Genomic DNA, 22,433 nt, shown 5'->3' on the forward strand with positions numbered 1-22,433 from the left:
GGGGGACCTGGGCTAAATGGTCACACTCAACTAATTCATGAATATATCAGCAAGAAACCGTGCAAAATGATTACCCATGGCAAACTGACTGCTTATAAAATTTGTTATTAAAAATGAAGACATTTTATGAAGTTAAGAGCCGAAGAAGAGCTATAACCTCCACAGTTTCATTGGTGCATAGATGTCAGTGTCAAAGGTCATCCTGAATAACTGAAATAAATCTCTTCTACTGGAATGTTTGTATCTTTTTTTTTTTTTTTTTATATATATGAAGCGACAGTAAAGTGCAGCCATGAGGGAAAGATTTTCTATGTAAGAGTTGTAAAAGTTCCTTTCTATCAGAAATGGCAAAATTGTCATGAAATATGAAGTCATTGTGAATCAGCTGAAGAAATTATTTAGAATTGGCCTGCCTGTGTTCCCAATCCCATTAATAACAGGATCTGTAGGTATATCCATCTTGTAAGTCTTTATTTGTGCACACATGTTTGGGGCCTTAGGATTTATCAATCTAAAATTGAGTAAGCAAGCCTTAAGCTCTTCAGCACAGGGAATCAGTAGGATCATAATTTATTTTATTAATGTAGTCATTTTTATAAACAACAACAGCGGTATTTCTCTGGCCTCGGTAGTGAGATAGAGTGGTCATGCATGTGATAGTTGTGCTAGAGTGTCTATGTGGATGTGTGTGTGTGTGTGTGTGTGTGTGTGTGTGTGTGTGTGTCATCATCTAAGGCCCCTTGGATGACAGTTCAATTGTTTAGCAACCTTTTTGTTGTGCATGTCTGTAACTCAGCATCTCCACTATATCTATCTTTTTGACAATACTGTCATTATCCCATACCAGAATTTCCATCGTTTGACAGTGGTATTCTCTTTGACAGACAGGACTATGATGGTATTATCTGAGTGAAGCCTGTTTTTTTAATACATGCCTGAATCATACAGTCTTTATTATCATATTTATCACATGTGGCCTTCCCAGTAAGTTCACTGGCTTTACAAGCAATACTCAGTTTCTTCAGATTTGTTACAAGTTGAAGCGTCAAGGGCGATTATAATGTTTGTTACTGAGGAAATGACAGCATCATCTAGCCTTGGCTGGATGCTATACTTAAGAACTTTGCTGAGGATGTTAATTCGTTTCTAACTGAAAACACCATCCATTTGGTTGACAGCATGCTCCACAAAGGGAAAGTAGGCCCGGTTCCCTTATCCCACTGATATGTAGGATGACAATAAATTTTCTTAAGAATTCCTGTTAATAATGTCAGCATTCACAGTTGTTGTTGCTCTATGAACATCTGGAAGTATCATAAATTCTGACTCATCCCACAACACTGAAGGCTCTGCTATGTGATGAGATCTATGAGACGTAATGAATGAATTTATGAATAAAAGTAAGAAACATACCAGCTGGTATCTTGTGAGTTCCTCTCTGTCTAACTTTCGTATGACAGTGATTACTCCAGTCCGGTCTCCAATGGCAAACTGCCGTAGATCATTGCCCGATATGATAGAATATGTGACTGGGTCTTTTTCAGGGTCATTTGCCTGAAAATATGTACAAAATTTTTACAAAAAATAATTCACTAACTTTAACTGCATTACACACTTGTATTGCAGTGAAGTTTGTCAGATATTTTGTAAACTTTCTGAATTCATATCCTCACAGAAAATTATGTATTTCAATGAAAACGTTCACTTACAATGATAGTTGCAACTGTAGAATTTATAGGAGCGCCTTCACTGACTTGCACTTCATATGTCTGTTGCTCAAATACTGGGCTTCGAGTGTTTGGACCAGGAACCACATTAACTTCTACTATTGTCTGAGAATATTTTCCACCTTTATCTGTTGCCTGCAAGTAATTAAAAATAGATGAGCATTCAGAAAAAAATGAAAGATGATTTACAGATAATTTAGCATTGAGATGTAACTATCTAGTTACTAGAGTTGTATAATGAAATAGCCAATATCCAATTTATATAGGTGTAGGTGAAACACTTTTCATGAGAAATCAGCAATACATTATATTTTTATTATATTGACATATGTTTGCCATTATGTTTTTCATTGTCATACATATTCATTATTGTTCAATATCACTTAAATTAATTTAATGACTTGCAGGAGGCAAAGTTTAACATCTAATTTCATATGTTAAATTATGAGATTATACAGATTGAAACTGAATGTACACATTTTTCAGTTCAGTACATTTTGTAGTTTCAAATCAAGGCAAACAGAAATACCTTTATGTGTCACAATTTAATAATAAAACACACAAACTTACAATACAGATACATATATAGAATATGCACCAGAATAGCAGTGTCAATTAATTAAATGTCGGTGCTTTGGTATAAAATTTTATAAATTTGTTTATTGCATGAATCAAAATTGAATAAACATATACAAATGTTCCTTTTTATCAATGCTGGATTTGCTGGCACATATAAAATTTTGTGAATATTCAATTCCTCATCATATTGCTGTAATTACAGTTATGACAATAATGTCTAAAAGGTTTCTACTTGATTTTTGTTTGTGTAAGGTTCACTACCAGACCAGTTTTCAATCAGTTTTTGTAGGAGTTATGATTTAGTCAAGTCACAATTTTGAAGCAGATTTAGAGGAAATTATGTGAGTGTTTCTGACACCTTATTTGAAAATGTTATAGTATAAGTTTACATGACAAGAATTTCTTATTTGCTAAATATTCCTGACCTCTATCCGCATGATAATCAAAAAACAAGACCATGAGTCAGAATGAACAAGATATGTATTCTGAAGTTCTACAAACTCCCTCTATTGTGAAATTAATAACTAGACTCATCTAGTCTTCACTATCCTCATGGAAGCAACAAGTAGAGAGTTGTATATTTCTAGATTCCTTATACTATAACCCCGTATGTAAGACTTGGGTAAGTGTGGCAGCACCACACTGCCAGTGCGCTACACTTAGAATATTTCAACAATGGCATCTGCGCGGACCTGTGACCAGAAGCCGCATGTGACTGTCTACATGACTTGTGCACTAGGCACAGCACCTGTCATGCTATCTGTACAAGGACAGTGCAGCATGTGTTCATAGTTATTGTCAGCAACTGCTTGTACATGGAAGAAGAAGAATAAACTTTGCTTCATTGTGGCTGCCCTGTTGTTGTATCTTACTGTACTATACAAATAGCAGCTTGCGTGGTTTTCACTTCCACACAAGTATATAAGACACATACAAAAGGGTATGTGAATTTTTGCTGCTGCATCTCACGCCCCAAATTCTTCGCACTGATAATTATGTGTTAAATTATTCCTATTGATCACATTTCCTACCTCATCCTCTTGTATTGACATCTTATTTTCCACACCTATCTGTGTCAAACAAACTTTTGAACCCAACTAATCCCCTCAACATCTCTTCCCTTATGGTAACACACACGTTCTGCTGTACCTCACCCATTAGATCCCTTTTTTCCCACACTATACATCAACAACCCACAACAACCTTACTAACAATATCCTAACACTACTCCTCCTTAGTTATGTAAACAAATCTGCTGCACAGCCATATGCAACTGCATTGCACCCTCCTATGCCAACCTATTTTATTTGTGGGCCTTCTAGAGGAAATCTTCCTCACCTTCACAGACAGAAATTACCCCCAGACCTAGCTTGACAACAGATTTCCCATGCCATGTTCCCACACACCCCCAATCCTCCCAACACCTAAGAAACAGCTACAAAGGAGTGACCCCTCTACCACTCTGGAACAACTGAACCACATCCTTCGCTAGGCCCTTGATTATCTATCATCAGCCCTGAAATGAGAGACTTCCTACCCAAGATTCTTCCCACCCCTTCTAAAGCAGTGTTCCATTACTCACCCAATCTCCAGCACACCACAGTCCATCCTTATGCCACTCCCAATCCCAACCTCTTGCCACAGGGATCATATCTCTCTGAGAGACCCAAGTGGAAGACCTGCCCAATCCAACCACCCATTACTTCCTATTCTAGTTCTGTCACAGGCTTATCCTACTGCATCACAGGGCAGGCCACCTGTGAAAGCATGCATGTAATATACCAGCTCTGCTGTACACACTGTTCAACATTTTATATTGGTATGACTAGCAATTAGTTGTCTACAAGTATGAATAGCCACAGCCAAACTGTGGCCAAGAGTAAAGTGGTATAACATGCAGACTGTAAATAACGTACTGGATTTCAATGGGTGCTTCAAAACCTGGGCCAGCTAGATTGTCCCCTCCACCACCAGGTTTTTTGAACTGTGCAGATAGGAGTAATGTTTACAACACCTTCTCCACTCCTGAAGTCATTCCAGCCTCAACCTACAGTAATCTACTGTCTCCATACACTCCAGCCAACAGTTTCTGCCCCCCTCTGCCCTGTCACCTCCCCACAATTCACCGCCCTTCACCCTCACTGAGCTGTGCTCTCTGCCAGCACATCCATCAGTTTTTTTGCTTCTCAGCTCATTTCCTTTCCAGTCCTAAATTTTTCCCCCTCCTATCCCTCCCTGACACTGTGCCTGTTGGCCCTGTCCTATCACCTCTAGACCTTGCATGTTCTGCCAGGCAGCACCAATCTCTCTTCTTCCTCTTCTCTATCCTGCTCTGGATTACTGCTCCCATTCAATACTTTTCTGTTACAGTCTGGGCAGTGTGGCAGTGGTCATGTGTGTGCAAGGTGTGCTTGTTTTTGTGAAAGTATGTGTGTTTTTCACTTTTATGGAGAAGGCTTTGGCCAAAAGCTTATATGTTAAAGTCTTTTCATCACGCCTGTCTACAATTCAACAAGTCATTTTAATGGTGAATAGAAATCTATCCTTTTCATAATCTAGTTTTTATCTTTTGGTTTTCTGAGAGATAATATTCTGCTACAGTATTTGTTGCATGCTTCACATTTTGCTCTCTTGACATCAAAGCAAATTTCATTCACTATTTGTCTCTCTATACCCATACACTTTGACTAGGCATCATGGAGAGTGCCTTCCATCATGAACTATTCTACTAGGTACATTTCTATTCTGCTCATGGTCAACAATCCTACTTTAGCACAGTTGAGTAATAACACATTGAATTTTATTAGAGTCATTCTAAAGAAAATCAAAAGAATGATGGTTGGCTTTAGTAAATTGTCTATATGTCATTGCATCACACTTTGTAATACTATCAGCTACTATCAATGAACGTGCAGAAGTTTAGGATGTACCTGGACTGTTATGCTGTACTGTTCTCCAGCTATCAGTTTTCCAATTGTAAATATTTCACCTGTTTTTGGTTCTATTTTGAATTTCTGCCTTCCATTGTTGGAGACATGATATATGCTGTATGAAATTTCGGCATTCTCACCGAGGTCATCGTCTGTTGCAACAACCTGAAATTCATAAAATAAGGAATTATTGACAAATATTACTAATTTTTGTGATTTTTTCTTCCGAGTACAAATATAACTGTCTGTAACTAGAATTAATATATGTGTGAGTGGATATTAGATTTTTCATAATGGTATCGACAGATAATATGTCATCTTTAAGTTACACATTTATTATAAGCTACCAGCAATAAAGGGCTCTGCCATCATTCAAAAAGTATATATAGCAAATAGTGAACAGAGCACATTAGTTATATTGCTCTGATTTTCCAGTTTCCAATAAGACTGGTGACTGAGGAAACTATTGCAGTGCACCACCAGTGCAACTTGTCAGCATTTGTCTGTGAGATTTTGGAAGTCCCTCAGTGAAAAGGTGAAGTGTGATTGTGAAATGCTTATAGGGTTCTTACCAATTATTTAAAAGTCTCTTTTAAATATTGAGACATAGCATGCTGGAATTACTCCATCTCTTATGATTTCAACCCCTGATAATATTACTTTCTTCTCTTACACAGTTTACATGTGCCATGTACATAAATATTTCAGAATGATATCTAGACTGAATTTCACTTAGGTTCATTATTCAGTTTATTGATGTTAATGTGCTGATTCTTCCATTGTATCAGTTTTCACGAAAGTATTGCTAATCAAGCTGAATTTTTTACTGCGGTGAATTAGCAAATGGTGTGTGAGCTAATACATATTTATGGGTTTAATGATACCACTCAATTATGAAAACTGGCATTCGGACCTTCCAGTAACATAGTTCAAATTCTGTGACATTAATTAACTTACAAGATAATTAACAGTAGAGTTCAGAAGTTGCTATATTTTCCATCATAGATATTGCCTCTGTGCCTGTTAAATTCTGATATTTTCTGTTATACTTTCATTCACCTAATTTTTATCCACAAGATGGCAGAATTCATTAATTCATCAAGCTATTAATTAAAATTTTGGAATAATTTACAATTATCTTCAATATAGCACCTGCACTTGTAAATAGGACATTCCCAATATGGATGCATAAAATGGTTTTGTAAACTTTTCTAAATTCCTAGACCACCACATATTTCATAAATAGTATTGTTAATACTTATAGTATGTCCTGAGTAGCAAAATTTAATGTAGCAGTTTTTCAAATGGTTGTGTGGTTTCCAAAATAACAATTTGTTCATACGCCAGTCTTGAAATAGTCAATATCACACAAAATAGTCAGTCTGCTACTGGCAAGTAACTGTGTAACGTCTATGTACATCAGCACTCAAATGTGAACATGTTAACACCTTTGTGAGAGTCCATGGTCTGAAAGCTCATAGGCACCACATATGACAAAAGAGTACCCACTTGAATGTGAATACACTAACATCTAAAAGAAAGTATGCATATTGGCATCCAGAAGAAAATGTGGTACTGTCATTTCCCAATAACTTACGAGTTATAGTGCTAATGCAACTTTGTGAATATTTTGACAGAACTGTGTTGTAAATAATGGGAAGGTTGGACCACCATTGTCACAGCAATAATTGGTTGTTGTAATTCACCGCAGAGCTACTGTTGATTTATGGGTAGTGTTTTTAAAAACTGTACTTAGGCATTATAACTAGTTCGATGCATTCTGCCACTGAACTCTCATTTATTTCTGAGAGACAACTTGAGTCAAGTGCTGTTTATCTTACATATTTAAGAAACTGATCATTGTTCTAACAATACGGCATTAAGAATAATAAATATGTCAAAAAGTGAAATCAAAATTCTGGCATTCTATACATTATTAATACATTATTAAGCAAACACCATCTAGCATTTGTTCAGTTTTTCAGTTTCATGGCTACAGACTGGTATGCTGCCGAAGAGGCAGTGTGGAGCAGAACACAGAAATCAGATTTGTAACCGTACAATAGGAGAGCTTCAGTGAGATATTTGCACTTGCATATCTCACAGATCTAGTAGGACATCTTGTGTAACCAATAAATTCTTAAATAAATGATACTGATGCATGATTATGACTATTTACGTCACGCTGTATCATGTAGCAGTCTTGCATATCAAGTCCACTTTTGTTATGGCAGAGCAACATAGTCTCTCAAATCTTTAAAAAATTCAATTCTCATCTTTTCTGGCCTTCAATTTTGTGGAGCCTTATATGGTGATTTCAGCGCAGCTGATCCATAACAGTAACCCACAACTTCACAAATGAATATTCCATAATCAAATCTGCTTCATCTATGAGTATTTTTTGCTACCCATAATACCAATCTTGATCATAAACTGTGCCTTGTGCCTTTCTTCATGATCCCTGCAATATTTAAGTTGACTGTATATAATAAATTGAATGAGTGGTGAGCTTGTGATGCTATGTACCAAAGAAACTATGCATACTGATCAGTATTCTCTTGTCTGTCAAACAGTTCTTTGATGTATGAGTACAAATAGGTGGTACCTCTTTCCACAAACTCCATAGAACTGAATACAATAATCCAGAATTATTGAGTACTTCCTCAACATGACTTAATGTACTACTTCCCCATCTTTCTCTGATCTCAATTATCCAGATTTAGTCTGCAGGTGAGTAACAAGACTGTCCAGCCAATAAGACGTTTTCCAGCATTTCTGAAAATCTGAGACAGTGCTGCATTTATTTAAATTACTTGAGGAAACTAGATGAAATAAAACAACCAGCCTATGCAGTCTCTCTAGTAGAATTTTTGCATCTTCTACATGTTCTTCCATTAAAACCCCATCTTTTTTTTATTTTTTATATATATATATATATATATATAATTTTTTTTTTTTTTTTTTTTTTTTTTTTTTTTTTTTTTTTTTTTTTTTTTTGCTTTGGCCATGACTTTTTATATATGATTGTTCCGGTTTAAGTTGTTCGTAGTTGAAATTCCTAAGTATTTAATTGAACTGATAGCCTTTTGAACCAAAATTTAATGGCTTCCATTTGCTACTCATGTGGATGACCTCACACATTTTTTATTTAGACTCAGCAGCTACTTTTTGTTCCACACAGATATCTCGTCTAAATCATTTTGCAATTGATTTTGTTCTGATGAATTTACTAGAGAATGAACAACAGCATCACCTGCAAACAATCTAAGAGGGATCCTCAGATAGTCTCCTAAACTGTTTACACACAGGGCATCACAAAAATTCAGTGCCCAAACTAACATGGATGATACACAAGAAAAACCAAACATATTTTTTAAGGCACTCGTATGCTGGAAGCCCATATTGTGTGAGCACTGAGCATGCTTAGATAGCATATGAGTGAGCAGATAAAAGTCACTTGTTTAACATTGTTACATTAAATGCTATTTTGAGGTATGCAGTACATTGTGCTGTCATCCTCTTCGACACTGAGTCAGTAAATGGCGGGTAGTACTAGTGGCTGCATGGCAGTTGCAGTTTCAACATGGATCACAACACATAGGGAGAACTGTGAGACAAGCACTTTGTTTACAGTGTGGCTGAAGGCGTTTGTCAAAAAGCCCAGTGATGTATTGCAAACATTTCCCAGCACACAGATGTCCACAATATAGCACATATATTGTAAACTGCACTCGACTGGGAATTACCAGCTCATTCATGGTAAGCAGGGCTAATGCAGGCTGACCTTGGATGATGTATACACCTAATAATGGGAAAGAAGCGCTGTTACATTTTGAGAACAATCCAGAGACAAGCATGCAAGCAATTGTTGCTGTGCTCAGTATTCATCATAGTTTAATATGAATGAGGTGCATGAACAGCTGCTTCATTCCTATCATCCTATGACAGGGTATCTACCAATTTTCAGTCTAATTCATCACCTTTTCATAACTTTTCATTATCTATTTAGTTACATTCATGACCTCTCAAAGCTAAGTGTGGTACAATGACAAAAACACTTTTTTATAAGTATGAAAGCTGGTTGAAATGAAAGCTGAATGTAACAATAACACATTTCAAGGTACAAAATTTATGTCAAATGTTAAATTTCACAGTAATAGATTCATTGTTTAACTTTCCTTACTAAACTTGAAATTTCAACATCTAAAACTTCAGCTTCTTCTTTTGTCTTTCCTATAATCATTCTTTTTTATTTTTGAAATCTTTTATTTCTTGAACTGTTTTTCTCTTAAGGTTGGTCACTTAATTTTCATAACATTTCTTCTTTTTCACAGCTTCTACTCTTTTTGATTAAGCATTCTTCACAGATAGTATCACTGATTTTGTGATGCCCCCATTTAGTTGTTTCTCACTATTAAGAGAACCACCTAACAATTGTACTGCATTGTGAACACTTCTTTCTGCAACATCTGTATCTTCTTCTAAGTTTTCATCTAAAACTTCTTTGTTAACAGAAAAGCTGCTTTCAACTCCACCTTTTCCATGATATATGAGTAACAGCTTCTCCACAAACTTGATGAAGTCATGGTTCATACTTTGCAGTAAATTCACCAAAAATTCATCAAGTTTGTCGTTCTTAGCACAAATTGTTTCAACTGTTTTTCAGAATATTCACAGAATTTAAAGTATTCTCTCTTCACTACATCAGCTGTTGATGGAGTTATATGTTTTTTGATACAAATTCCTACATTGCAAATTGTCACTGAAGAATTTCTCCAAATGGAGCTCTGTATAACTTTATGAGTGATAAACATGAGTCACCTCTGACTATCTTTAATTTCAAAGGACTCTTCTCAGCAATTTTTAGAGACAGACTTTGCAAAATACATGTGCACTCATTTCTGAAAATAAGGCTATTGTTTCCATGTACAGTGAAATCCTATTTTATGTTTCCGTGTGGTCTACACTTAAAAAATGCAAAATTGACGAAAATGCAGAATCGAGTAAAATGTTAAAATGCCTCAAAATGTGTGCAAAAACACATGAAATTGGCATACAAGATTAAAAATTCCAATCCTCTCCAATACCCTGTATAAAATGTGAAGGAAATTAAATGTACAATACAATGTTTATACAATAATTCATGGTAATAAAATCAACAGATGTGTACCAGATCACCCAAGAAATTCATGAACACTCAGTCACTTTTATTATGATCAGTTTTCAAAGCTCCATGCTACATGATGTCAGCAAATGCTACAATGAAACATTTGTGGTTGACTATCTTCTTCACTGATTATAAATGCTTGCAAATCATGCAACATCTTAAAATTCACATTTGGTCCATTCATTGAAATTTGAATTCTACTCTTGCGTGACATATTTAAACCATTCAGAACTACAGGAAAAATGACTGTAAATGGAAGATGTGGCAGAATTCAAAAACACAGATGTTGAATATCTTGTAGATACAGACAGATTTTGTTCACCTTAGAGGCAAACAACCAAATTCATGTATTCCTATTGGACAATTTTGTTTAAACTCTCATCTTATGACACAAAAGAATCCACTTTCCCTGAGTTCGTCACCAAGGAGATTCTGTAAATGAGGGTCATATCCATAAGTAATTATATACGACAAGTTATTGTTGTGTAACTGGATTTTTTGACAATCAAGCTGTCAGGAAATACAATTTGCATGGCAGATTAAAACTGTATGCTGGACCGAAACTCGAACTCAAGACCTTTGCCTTTAGTGGGCAAGTGCTCTACCATCTGAGCTACTCAAGCACGACTCACGCCCCATCCTCACAGCTTTACTTCTGCCAGTACCTCGACTCCTACCTTCCAAACTTTACAAAAGCTCTCTTGTGAACCTTGCAGAACTAGCACTCCTGAAAGGAAGGATATTGTGGAGACATGCCTTAGCCACAGTCTGGGGGATGTTTCGAGAATAAGATTTTCACTCTGAAGCGGATTGTGTGCTGATATGAAACTTCCTGGCAGAATAAAACTGTGTGCCGCACTGAAACTCGAGCTCGAGACATCTGCCTTTCACGGGCAAGTGCTCTACCATCTCACCATATTCAACTTTGTTCTCTGGGGCTACATGTAAGCTGAGTTGACTCATAGGTAGAATTGGTTGCAAGAATTCTTTCTGTACCTACACAAATACAGAACATGCCATGCATTTTCCAGCACAGAGGTTAATGGTGCTCATTTTGAATATTTATTGTGATGTAATAGTTATCAGAACAAGAACAGAATGGAAAACATTTAACTCCATTTTATCCTCAATCACACACAATAACCTCCTGGATAATCTTTACTCTAACAATATGTTTTTCCAATATCATCATCTCTGTTAATTTGGGCACTGCATTTGTGAACACCCTGCAGAGTAAGGACAGCAGAGAGCATATAACACTTCCATTGGGAATGCCAGATATCACTTCTGTTTTACTCAATCACTTTGCATCACGTACTATGAAGAGTGACCTTTCTGACAGGAAATCATGAACCCAGTTGCACAACTGAGACTCCATAAACAAGCAGTTTGATTGGAAACTGCTTGTCAGGAATTATTCGAAAGCATTCTGAAAATCCAGAAATATAGAATCCATATGACATCCCCTGTCAATAGAACTCATTATTTTCTGCAAATAAAGAGCATAAAATTCCATAAAATTTCAGGTGTGCAGCCACATAAATTCAGCTTCTTCTTCTAACATTTTGGTTGAATACCATCCATCCATCTTCAGAGTAAGCCATGGTGACTAACGCTCCAGCACTTTCTCTGTCCTTTTAAACTCGAGGACCAAACCACTGTGTATATGACCAAAGATACACAAGGCACCAGAGACATCGATAGGTGGCAAAGAGGTGTAACATATGCTTGTAAATTAAATCTATGGCTGCGCATTCGATCTACATGGTGATATCGATGTGTCACAGAGAGCTGCACCATTGTGAGATCGTTGTGATTTAATTACAGAAATTCCTAGATTCCAAGCTGAAGCTGCTCTCTCTATTAATTAAACTCATCACCAACTGAATTTCAATTGCTTCTTTCACTAATGAGTCCCAGAAAGATGAACTCGAGGCTAAAATTTTGACATTATTGTACACCGTAGAGTGCCCAGTGCCAATACAGTGCTCCGCTCCACAGATTTACAGGGTGTTTCAAAAATGACCGGTATATTTGAAACGGCAATAAAAACTAAACGAGCAGCGACAGAAATACACTGTTTGTTGCAATATGCTTGGGACAACAGTACATTTTCAGGCGGACAAACTTTCGAAATTACAGTAGTTACAATTTTCAAAAACAGATGGCACTGCAAGTGATGTGAAAGATATAGAAGACAACGCAGTCTGTGGGTGCGCCATTCTGTACATCGTCTTTGTGCTGTAAGCGTGTGCTGTTCACAACGTGCAAGTGTGCTGTGGACAACATGGATTATTCCTTAGAAATGAGGATTTTTCTGGTGTTGGAATTCCACCGCCTAGAACACAGTATTGTTGCAACAAGACAAAGTTTTCAACGGAGGTTTAATGTAACCAAAGGACCGAAAAGCGATACAATAAAGGATCTGTTTGAAAAATTTCAACGGACTGGGAACGTGACGGATGAACGTGATGGATGAACGTGCTGGAAAGGTAGGGCAACCGTGTACGGCAACCACAGAGGGCAACGCGCAGCTAGTGCAGCAGGTGGTCCAACAGCGGCCTCGGGTTTCCGTTCGCCATGTTGCAGCTGCGGTCCAAATGACGCCAAAGTCCACGTATCATCTCATGCGCCAGAGTTTACACCTCTATCCATACAAAATTCAAACGCGGCAACCCCTCAGCACCGCTACCATTGCTGCACGAGAGACATTCGCTAACGATATAGTGCACAGGATTGATGACGGCGATATGCATGTGGGCAGCATTTGGTTTACTGACGAAGCTTATTTTTACCTGGATGGCTTCGTCAATAAACAGAACTGGCACATATGGGGAACTGAAAAGTCCCATGTTGCAGTCCCATCGTCCCTGCATCCTCAAAAAGTACTGGTCTGGGCCGCCATTTCTTCCAAAGGAATCATTGGCCCATGTTTCAGATCCGAAATGATTACTTCATCACGCTATCTGGTCATTCTTTGTGAATTTGTGGTGGTACAAACTGCCTTAGACGACACTGCGAACACCTCTTGGTTTATGCAAAATGGTGCCCGGCCACATCGCAAGGCCGACGTCTTTAATTTCCTGAATGAATATTTCGATGATCGTGTGATTGCTTTGGGCTATCCGAAACATACAGGAGGCGGTGTGGATTGGCCTCCCTATTTGGCAGACATGAACCCCTGTGACTTCTTTCTGTGGCGACACTTGAAAGACCAGGTGTACCGCCAGAATCCAGAAACAATTGAACAGCTGAAGCAGTACATCTCATCTGCATGTGAAGCCATTCCACCAGACACGTTGTCAAAGGTTTTGGGTAATTTCATTCAGAGACTACGCCATATTATTGCTACGCATGGTGGATATGTGGAAAATATCGTACTATAGAGTTTCCCAGACCGCAGCGCCATCTGTTGTTGACAATTGTAACTACTTTACTTTCGAAAGTTTGTCTGCCTGAAAATATACTGTTGTCCCAAGCATATTGCAACAAACGCTGTATTTCTATCGCTGCTCGTTTAGTTTGTATTGCCATTTCAAATATACCGGTCATTTTTGAAACACCCTGTATTAGGTTGTATGAGACGGGTGTACCTGCAGTGCATCTCTCCTCGACTGTACGTGTCATCTGTCTGATGTATGAATGGCCACATTCCCCAGGCTTCTGAAGCACCAAATCATCTTTAACAGAACCCAGGAGTGCTGTAGTCTTTGGTGGAGGGCGAAAAATCACTTTCACTTTGTGTTTACTGAGGATCTGTCCTATTTTTGATGAAAGGTTTCCCACATATGGCAGGGAAGCTGGAGCGTTAGTTACCTTAGCTCATTCTGAAGATAGAAGGATGATATTCAGCCGAAATATTAGAAGAAGCTGAATTTATGCAGCTGGATGGCCAAACTTTTATGGAGCAGTCTTCACGCGGCAAAAACATGAAGACGCACAAAAAGTTTTTGCAAACCCTCATCACCAGGTGTGTAAAGGCCTCATCACCACTGCTGTGGAGGCAGAGTTGGTGAGTTCATGAAATGGCCTCTGGTGCAGTACAATGCTAAAACAATTTCCCCTTGCCACTATTACACAGCTAGATCCCAATGTCTGGTAACAGGATAGGAGAATAAAGGTTCTACAACACTCCAACAAATTAGTAACAAAGTTATACAAATGAGTTAAAAGGTTTACTTATCATTGTGACTTATCTTTGTGACTGCAACACTGCTTGCAATATAACACAAAAAAGGTCCTCAATGACTAAGTGCAAATAATCATAGGTAAACTTCACAGGACATAGCAAATGCAATTACAATTGTCTGTTTACTTCTAAGAGTTCACTAAATGACGTTCCCTGTCTTAAGTCAGCCGATGATGATCTAGAGCTGCTCTTCTATTTTCCAAGTATGCTTCTGTCTTTTGTTGTCCGGTCACTGGCAGACTGTACTCAGCTGCCCATTGGCTGGGGCGAAGTCGATAACTCCATTCTCAGTGACACCAGTAGCATTGGTGTATCTTGCACAAGTGGCGAGTCTCTTTGGCAGTGACAGCAGTTCGCATATTTGCACCTGTCATGCTTTTGCCCTGGCTGTGTCCCGTCAGATGACACAGCAGTTTTGTTTCACAAGAACAGTATTTTCTGAATATGTGCTGATTATGTACCAACAGATCATTTTCTTTGAGGTAATTCATAACGTTCAAACACAGTATATGTTCCAAAATCCTACTGCAAATCAACATCAGTGATATGGGTCTGTAATTCAGTGGGTAACTCCTATTTCCTATCTTTAGTATTGGTGTGAACTGTGCGACTTTCAGTCTTTAGGTACAGATCTTCATCGAGTAAGCAGTTGTATATGGTTGCTAAGTATGGAGCTGTTATATCCGCAAATTCTGAAAGAGACCTAACTGGTGTAAAGTCTGTCCTGAAAGAGTTGCCTTTATTAAATGATTTAAGTTACTTCACTACACTGGGGATATCAACTTCTAAGTTTCTCATGTTTGCAGCTGCTCTTGATTTGAATTCTGTATTATTTACTTCAATTTCTTTGGTGAAGGAATTTCAGAAAACTGTAACCACAGAACTTAAGTGGCACTTTCATTGGTAACATTACCATTGTTATTGCACAGTGAGAATATTGATTGCATCTTGTAACTGGTGTCTTGGGATTTTCTACCAGGTTTCCAGATGGAGTTTCACAGTAAAAGCTATTGAAAGCATCTCACACTCCCAATTCCATTTCAGATTTGAAGCTCCTGTGAAACATTGCCAGTCTTGGAGAGTTTGCTTGCTTTGTAAGATTTTTTTTCATTGCTTCTGCAACAGTTTTCTAACCTCTTTTGTGTACCATGGAAGATCAGTTTTATCGCTTATTAATTTATTCGGTATAAATCTCTCAACTGCCACTGATACTATTTCTTTGAGTTTTAACAAACATATCACTTCATGACCTAAGATACTAAGTAGTCTTGGATGGTATACAAACATTGTGTTAAATTGTCATTTAGAGCCTACATGTCACTGTATAATTCATAATTATGATTATAAAATCTGAGAAGAATGGATACTGATAAAAACCCATTGCAACCTACAGTATACACAAGGCGCTTCCCTTCTCCAGCCTGTATGGTGATAGGAGCTATCGCTGGCAGCCGTGGCGCATTGTCATTCACATCGTTCAAGGTGACGGTGAGGGTGAGTGGGGGACTAGCAGCACCATTACCTCCGGTCATCTCCCGAGCAACAACCTGTAACATAGTTCCACTTTAAGTTATTTGTATGCTCTAAATGTATCAATAACATTCAATATCAAACAGTGGAAAATCCAGGATGGAATGTGACAATATTATGAAAAGGATAGTTCTACTCACCAATAGCAGAGATGCTGAATCCCAGATAGGCACAACAAAAAAAGGCCAACAAGGCCTTTGCTGAAAATAGACAACACACACACACACACACACACACACACACACACACACACACACACACACACACACAAATGCCAGTCACACAGACATGACAACAGTCTCTGGCAGCTGGTCTGGCTTCAGCTGCCAGAGACTATGGTCACACACATATATATATATATATATATATATATATATATATATATATATATATATATATATATATATGTGTGTGTGTGTGTGTGTGTTGTCCATTTTTGACAAAGGTCTTGTTGGCTGAAAGCTCACTTCCCGATAGTCTTTTTTTGTGCATCTCCCCTATATCATGAGCAGCAACTATACTTTTCAAGACACTCAAGATCATTATTTACTTATTTAAACACACAAAGTGCAAATATCAGAAGTGCTGAAGAAATCCAGTACAAAAGTTTTCTGGGTGCAGAACTGTGTCATACTGTAAAGTAACTAACTCGGCAATAGTTATTTTACAACCTGACACAGTTTTATGCTTAGAAAACTTACATGTTAACTGACTATCAGCAGGAGCCTATACATCTACAATTCTAGTTTTCACTTAATGAAATTTCCATTGATGTCCTAGCTTTCTAATTACACTGATCAACAACATATTTGCTAAAAAGAATTGAATGGTGTTCTTTGCTAAGTCATGGGTGCTGAATTTGAAAATGAGATCAGTTTTTGGCTATTGGGCTCAGTTTTCTTGTGGCATGTTAATATAACTTGTCATTACTAAACTCTCATTTCTTACTGAAAAACATGATACACACTGCATTACTAAAGAACACAATCCAGTAAAACTTCACATACAATAACATTTTTTTATATGTATATCTCAAATATTATTTACACGATATACGCATATGTAGTAACATAAAAACATATGTAAAAATTGTATTTTTACTCAAATGATTTTCATTCAAGGTTACTGTGGATATTTTAGATGAATCTGTGTAGATGGTTACAACTGCAATTATTATTATTATTGTTATTACTATGATTATTGAAAACTACCACACATCACTTCTCACAAGGTCATACCACATGTGGTGTTGTCTACATCTGAACATTAATGTTTCTGTAAAAGGTTACTTGAACAATTAATTTTCAGAACCATCCAGTGTAACAAGAACAGTATCTATTCAATCCCTGTGGTTCCCAATATTTTCACTAGGTCTTTTTTATGGTAAATGTTTATAAAATACAGAGCTGCCAGATCACCATAAGCACAGTTGAAATAATAAACAGAATTACAAATAATGTTAACTTGGACAGTACAAAATTCAACAGCCATAATATATTTGGACTTTTTCATCAAAACATAAAAAGCTTGTACAATGCGAAAACAGAGCTGCTTTTTTTTAACACATGGTATGACAGACTTAAAGGTACTTCTACAGATGTGCTATGTATTACTGTAGGTATAAAGTAAAGGAAAATGAGAGTAACAATACACACAAAAAGTGGACTAAAGTCCAAGGCCAAAGACCTTAGTGTATACTGCAGAGACCATCTGCTTCAGTGTCATACTTCACTAACAGACTTTGAAATATACAAGGTAGCACTTCTGACAGTCTATATGCCACCAACAGGAAAAGTTCTAAGCTTATGAAAAATTCAGAAATTTAACTCCAGGAAATAAAGATGGTTTGGCAGCATTGTGAATGACTCATCTTCAAACACACAGAATCAAACTGCATTTCAGCATTGTGACAACTGTCTTACATGATTTTGTTGTTCCAAATGTGTGAAAGTTTATGGTTTGTGCTAAATCAGAAGAAAGCATGCTAAGATTAATCCACATAAATATAACATTTTTTGTTGTATTTGTGGAGTGTCAAAACGGAAATTTAATACTCTTGTAGAGAAATCTTGGCAACCAGGACAAGAGTTGTCCTGCCCCCCCCCCCTCCCCTTTCTCATGCCCTACGTATGCTGTTTGTCATTGGCTACACTCCTAACGGGGTAATTAAAAACAGTGTATCACATGTCCATTCCAGTTGGCCGATTTTGAAGGAGTCAATGGACCACAACCAGCTGTTATTTTACTTTGGCAAAGATAGATTGAATGATGTCAAGAACAAGGAAAACTCAGCAACATCCTAGCTAACCATTTGTTCTTAGGGCTGTTCGTCACAGTGGAGAATTTTCAATATCATTACCTCCTGAGAATGTGACAGTGAGTGGTGACAAATATAGTGATGAACTCACAGAACACAGGAAAGGAGATATGCAGGCCGATCCAACATTACGAAGCAACTGCAAATCAAATGAGCCACACTTTATCTCAAGGGGCCCTAATGAGATAATTCATAATTTAAATTTGTCAAATCAATAGGCTGTCATGATTAAAAGGCTAGAATTTTCTCTTCTGAAATGTTTATCATAACCACCATGCTGTTTTTACTCAGTATTTCTCCAAGGAAGATGACACTTTTTTTTTGTTAACATAGTGTGACCATAATGGAGGCACTCACCCATGACTTTGGTGTACATAAGGTGGTATTTCTTTTGTAGATTCCAGCAAAGTTAGACTCAAAGCAGGGTTTCTCATAATGCGTAAAATTTTCTTCTGTTCTGATTGCTTGTAGAGCTAATCTGAAGGAGATATACTTATCCAGTATGAGAAATACATATGGTATACATTTGGAGGTTTCAAAGTAATTGCAGCACTTCCTCATGTGTTGCTTGTATATATGAAGCACTGCTACCTTCTATGCAAGTGTGACAGCAGAGACAGAAAAAAAAAACTCTATTATGGGAGAAAATGGCCTACTCAGAATGAATTGCTATCCATGCATAAGATCATAATGAACATTCTTATTGACCCCAAAAATGTGTAACTACCTCCTCTTCACATTAAACTGCCTCTTGTCAAAAATTTAGTGAAAACCTTGGAGAAAACTTCACAAGGATTTTGTGCTTGAAAAGAAGTTTCTAAGAATCAGAGAATGAAAAATAAAGATAGGAACATTTGTAGGTTTGAACATTAGGGAATCAATTTTTGATGAAGATATTCTTGATTTGTCAAGTGATCTTGAAAGAGTGGAATGGTTGCCTTTCATAAGTGCCTGCAAGAACTTTTAGGTGATCATAGGGCAGAGAATTATGGTAACTTATTGCCTGTTGTTTTTCATCTCAAAGTCTTGGGTGGGCATTTGTTTAATGATTTTTCTGACATTTGGCTAGTGCAAGTGGCTAGTGTTGTCAAAGATCCACCCTCTATTTCTGGAAGTAAGATTACCACTATGATTCTCCCCATGTTATATGCAACAGTTGACTGCTGCAGTACGGGATTCCAGTAATTATTTGTCTTGAGGCTGCTTCTTATTTGTCAAAACTATTGACGTGTTTCTGAATTTCAATGGCTTCCTTGCAAAAAGGGATGGGTGAATCTGCATGTCAGTAAATTTTATTATATGGTCACTCTCACACAGCATGTGCTGTGCCATGGTTTATTTCTCCACCTATCTCCACCATCAACACTGTTTATGTTCAAATAGTATTGTACTGATGGATCATCTGTGCATTCCAACAGACTTTTTCACATGTATATGATATTTAGTATGTTTCCAATATTGTGAGTGGGTCCTTTTTCTCCTTTATTGATCTGAGACACTCTGATCATCTTTATCAGTTTGTATACATTGAGCGTCATTAACTACTGCCACCAAGAATAACTCCAAAAGAATGATAGGAGCTGAAAAGTTGGTGGGACAAAAGTTGCATGGGACAACAAGGCCATAAAATGATGTTCGTTTTTTGTTGCTAGGTGAGGTCACTTCAGGATATGAAGGTCAACTTTGTTTTTCTAAATGGGATGCTATAGTTTGGTACTTATTTTCTGATAGTGGCTATCAAGACAAATCCAATGATATGTAACAGTAAGGTCTTTGAAGGTCAACGAAGGTCACAATGGTGGAGTGAACATCCATTTACAGAAGGTGTTCAAAGTGAGACCATAGTGAGTGCTGCAATAAGTCTCTAGCTCTCACTGAATTTCATGGCACTCTGTAAATGAGAAGCATATCAACTTGTTCTTCAGAGGAACACATCATTCACATTCGCTTGATTCGACGATACCAGTCTTACCGTTCATAGTAGTGTTGTATTTTGAAACCGTCGAACGATGTTTACATGTCAATGATATGTTACATTGATATGCCGTATTCGGTGAATATTCATTATTTACATGATATACAAGAGAAAATTGTCAGCACATGTGCTTTGATAAGTGTCAATATGAGAAGGAATAACACTCAATCTATGATAAGCACTGAGTAAGAGGATGTCACTGAACAAAATTTTATGGTTAGGCTGCAAATAGTACTCAAAGGAATGATAAAGTGAAGATGGTAGCTGTGATATTCAGTGTAGTGATGAGTTACTGCAAGATGTCACTGGAATGGAATGATTCAGTTAGTACTGAAGTGCTAATGGCTGAGACTGATGATGCACTAGAGCACAAGAAAGTTTGTCAGTGAACAATGAAGCCGAGAGTGATGATGTTGTTAATGATGATGAGATTGAAGATATGTTGCTTTGTGGAGATTAATTAATATTTATATGAACAGTTCTGTGATGCAGGATTATGATGATTCTATTGAGTTCTTGGAACAACTAAGGATATACATTTCTGCCTATTGCTACAAATGGTTTACTGGTCACTTGAGGAGGGTTCTAAACAGGGAAGAAAATTTAATAATAATTTAGATTTGGAGAAATTTCCTGAGGGAGAGATCTTTATAGTGTATATGGAATACTTACAACTACGATAACGATAACTTGCAATTTTGGGCAAACTTATTGGAAGAAATTATCCTGTTTGGTGGGATGAAAATGACACTGTTTGCAATAAGCATGCTAATGAAGAATACATTTGAGTTTAGATTTATAGGTTAACTTTTTGCATTCAAACCACTCTCCAGGCTGTTTTGCATACTTTTTGAACCATGGAGGTCCTACTTCTGAATTGACTGGCTCTTCAGTTAACATCATCTACAGCTGAGTGCGCCCTACACCACTCCTCCCATGAAGGAAAAATCCTTGGCAGTACCAGGAACTCAACTCGAATACTTTGCATGGCAGCCATCACACGACCATTCAGCTACAGAAACTGATTAACTAATAAGTGGGTGGGGTGGGGGTTCAATATCTACTTTAGCAACAAATCAATTCAGTGCACATTACCACTGTACTAGTCATTATTAAATATCATTTCTGAGTTTAGTCTGCTGGGTTCTAGCTGAGTAAATAGTTCCTGGGTTGTTGTAGGCACTATCTACAACTCCTTGGGAAAAATATTAAACTATCCACAGAGAGGACATATGCTCACTGCATTGCACAGAGCATACATGCAATGCACAAGGGAGGCAAGACCTACTTGTCCACACTATTCCTCACTGTGTTGCAGCTGATGTGCTGGTTGAAGGTTGCTTCCTCAAATCTCTGTGCCCGTCAGTCAGTGCATGAGAACAGCTTTACAGGTTCATTCACATACCTGAAATCTGAACTTCCCCGGGCTCGGCGGATCCCTGTCAAGTGTTTCTTCATTGACTACCAGTATGCCACTGTTGTCAACTTTAAAGAAGTTTGTTGTCAGTTCGAATGCATATGCTGGTTTTGGATCATCAAGGCCCTGCAACAATCATTAATCTTGAAAATGGGTAGGATATGTACATATAAACTTAAGCATTTCAAAATTAACTTCCAAGATTCCACAGCAACTAGGAGAAAAACCACTTTCACATAAAGCATTAACACTTCTGTCCTTTCAGTTTTGTGAGCACTGTATTACAGCATTTTCAAAGTTTATACTTGCAGAGTAAAAGAGACCACTGACGAAACAGCAGGAGCCTTGAGTCATCAACAGATGCACAAAAAGGGAAAAAAGAAAAGAAAAAGAAATAGAGAAAGGCTTGCCAGGTTATGGAGGAAATAATGAGCTCAAGTACACATACACAAGCGAGCGTGCCTACCCACCCGCCCACCCACACACACCCACACACACACACACACACACACACACACACACACACACACACACACAAACTGCCTGCACAACTACATTGAGCTGGCTGAACACACAGTCAGACAGCACAATGTAGCTGTGCA

At 37.5% G+C, this 22,433-nt stretch overlaps 1 protein-coding gene across 1 annotated transcript in view; it reads right to left on the reverse strand.

The window, feature by feature from the left end:
• LOC126279125 (cadherin-99C) overlaps positions 1 to 22,433 on the reverse strand; it is a 637,420-nt gene that overhangs the window by 94,606 nt on the left and 520,381 nt on the right. The window contains exons 10-14 of the mRNA XM_049979608.1: positions 21,820 to 21,957; positions 15,984 to 16,139; positions 5,237 to 5,401; positions 1,710 to 1,862; positions 1,414 to 1,554 (exon numbers count right to left, since the gene is read on the reverse strand). Coding sequence (XP_049835565.1) covers positions 1,414 to 1,554; positions 1,710 to 1,862; positions 5,237 to 5,401; positions 15,984 to 16,139; positions 21,820 to 21,957 — 753 coding nt within the window. The remainder of the gene's footprint in view (positions 1 to 1,413; positions 1,555 to 1,709; positions 1,863 to 5,236; positions 5,402 to 15,983; positions 16,140 to 21,819; positions 21,958 to 22,433) is intronic.

The sequence above is a fragment of the Schistocerca gregaria genome, chromosome 6, assembly GCF_023897955.1.
Source record: "Schistocerca gregaria isolate iqSchGreg1 chromosome 6, iqSchGreg1.2, whole genome shotgun sequence".
In the NCBI taxonomy this organism is placed as follows: Eukaryota; Metazoa; Arthropoda; class Insecta; order Orthoptera; family Acrididae; genus Schistocerca; species Schistocerca gregaria.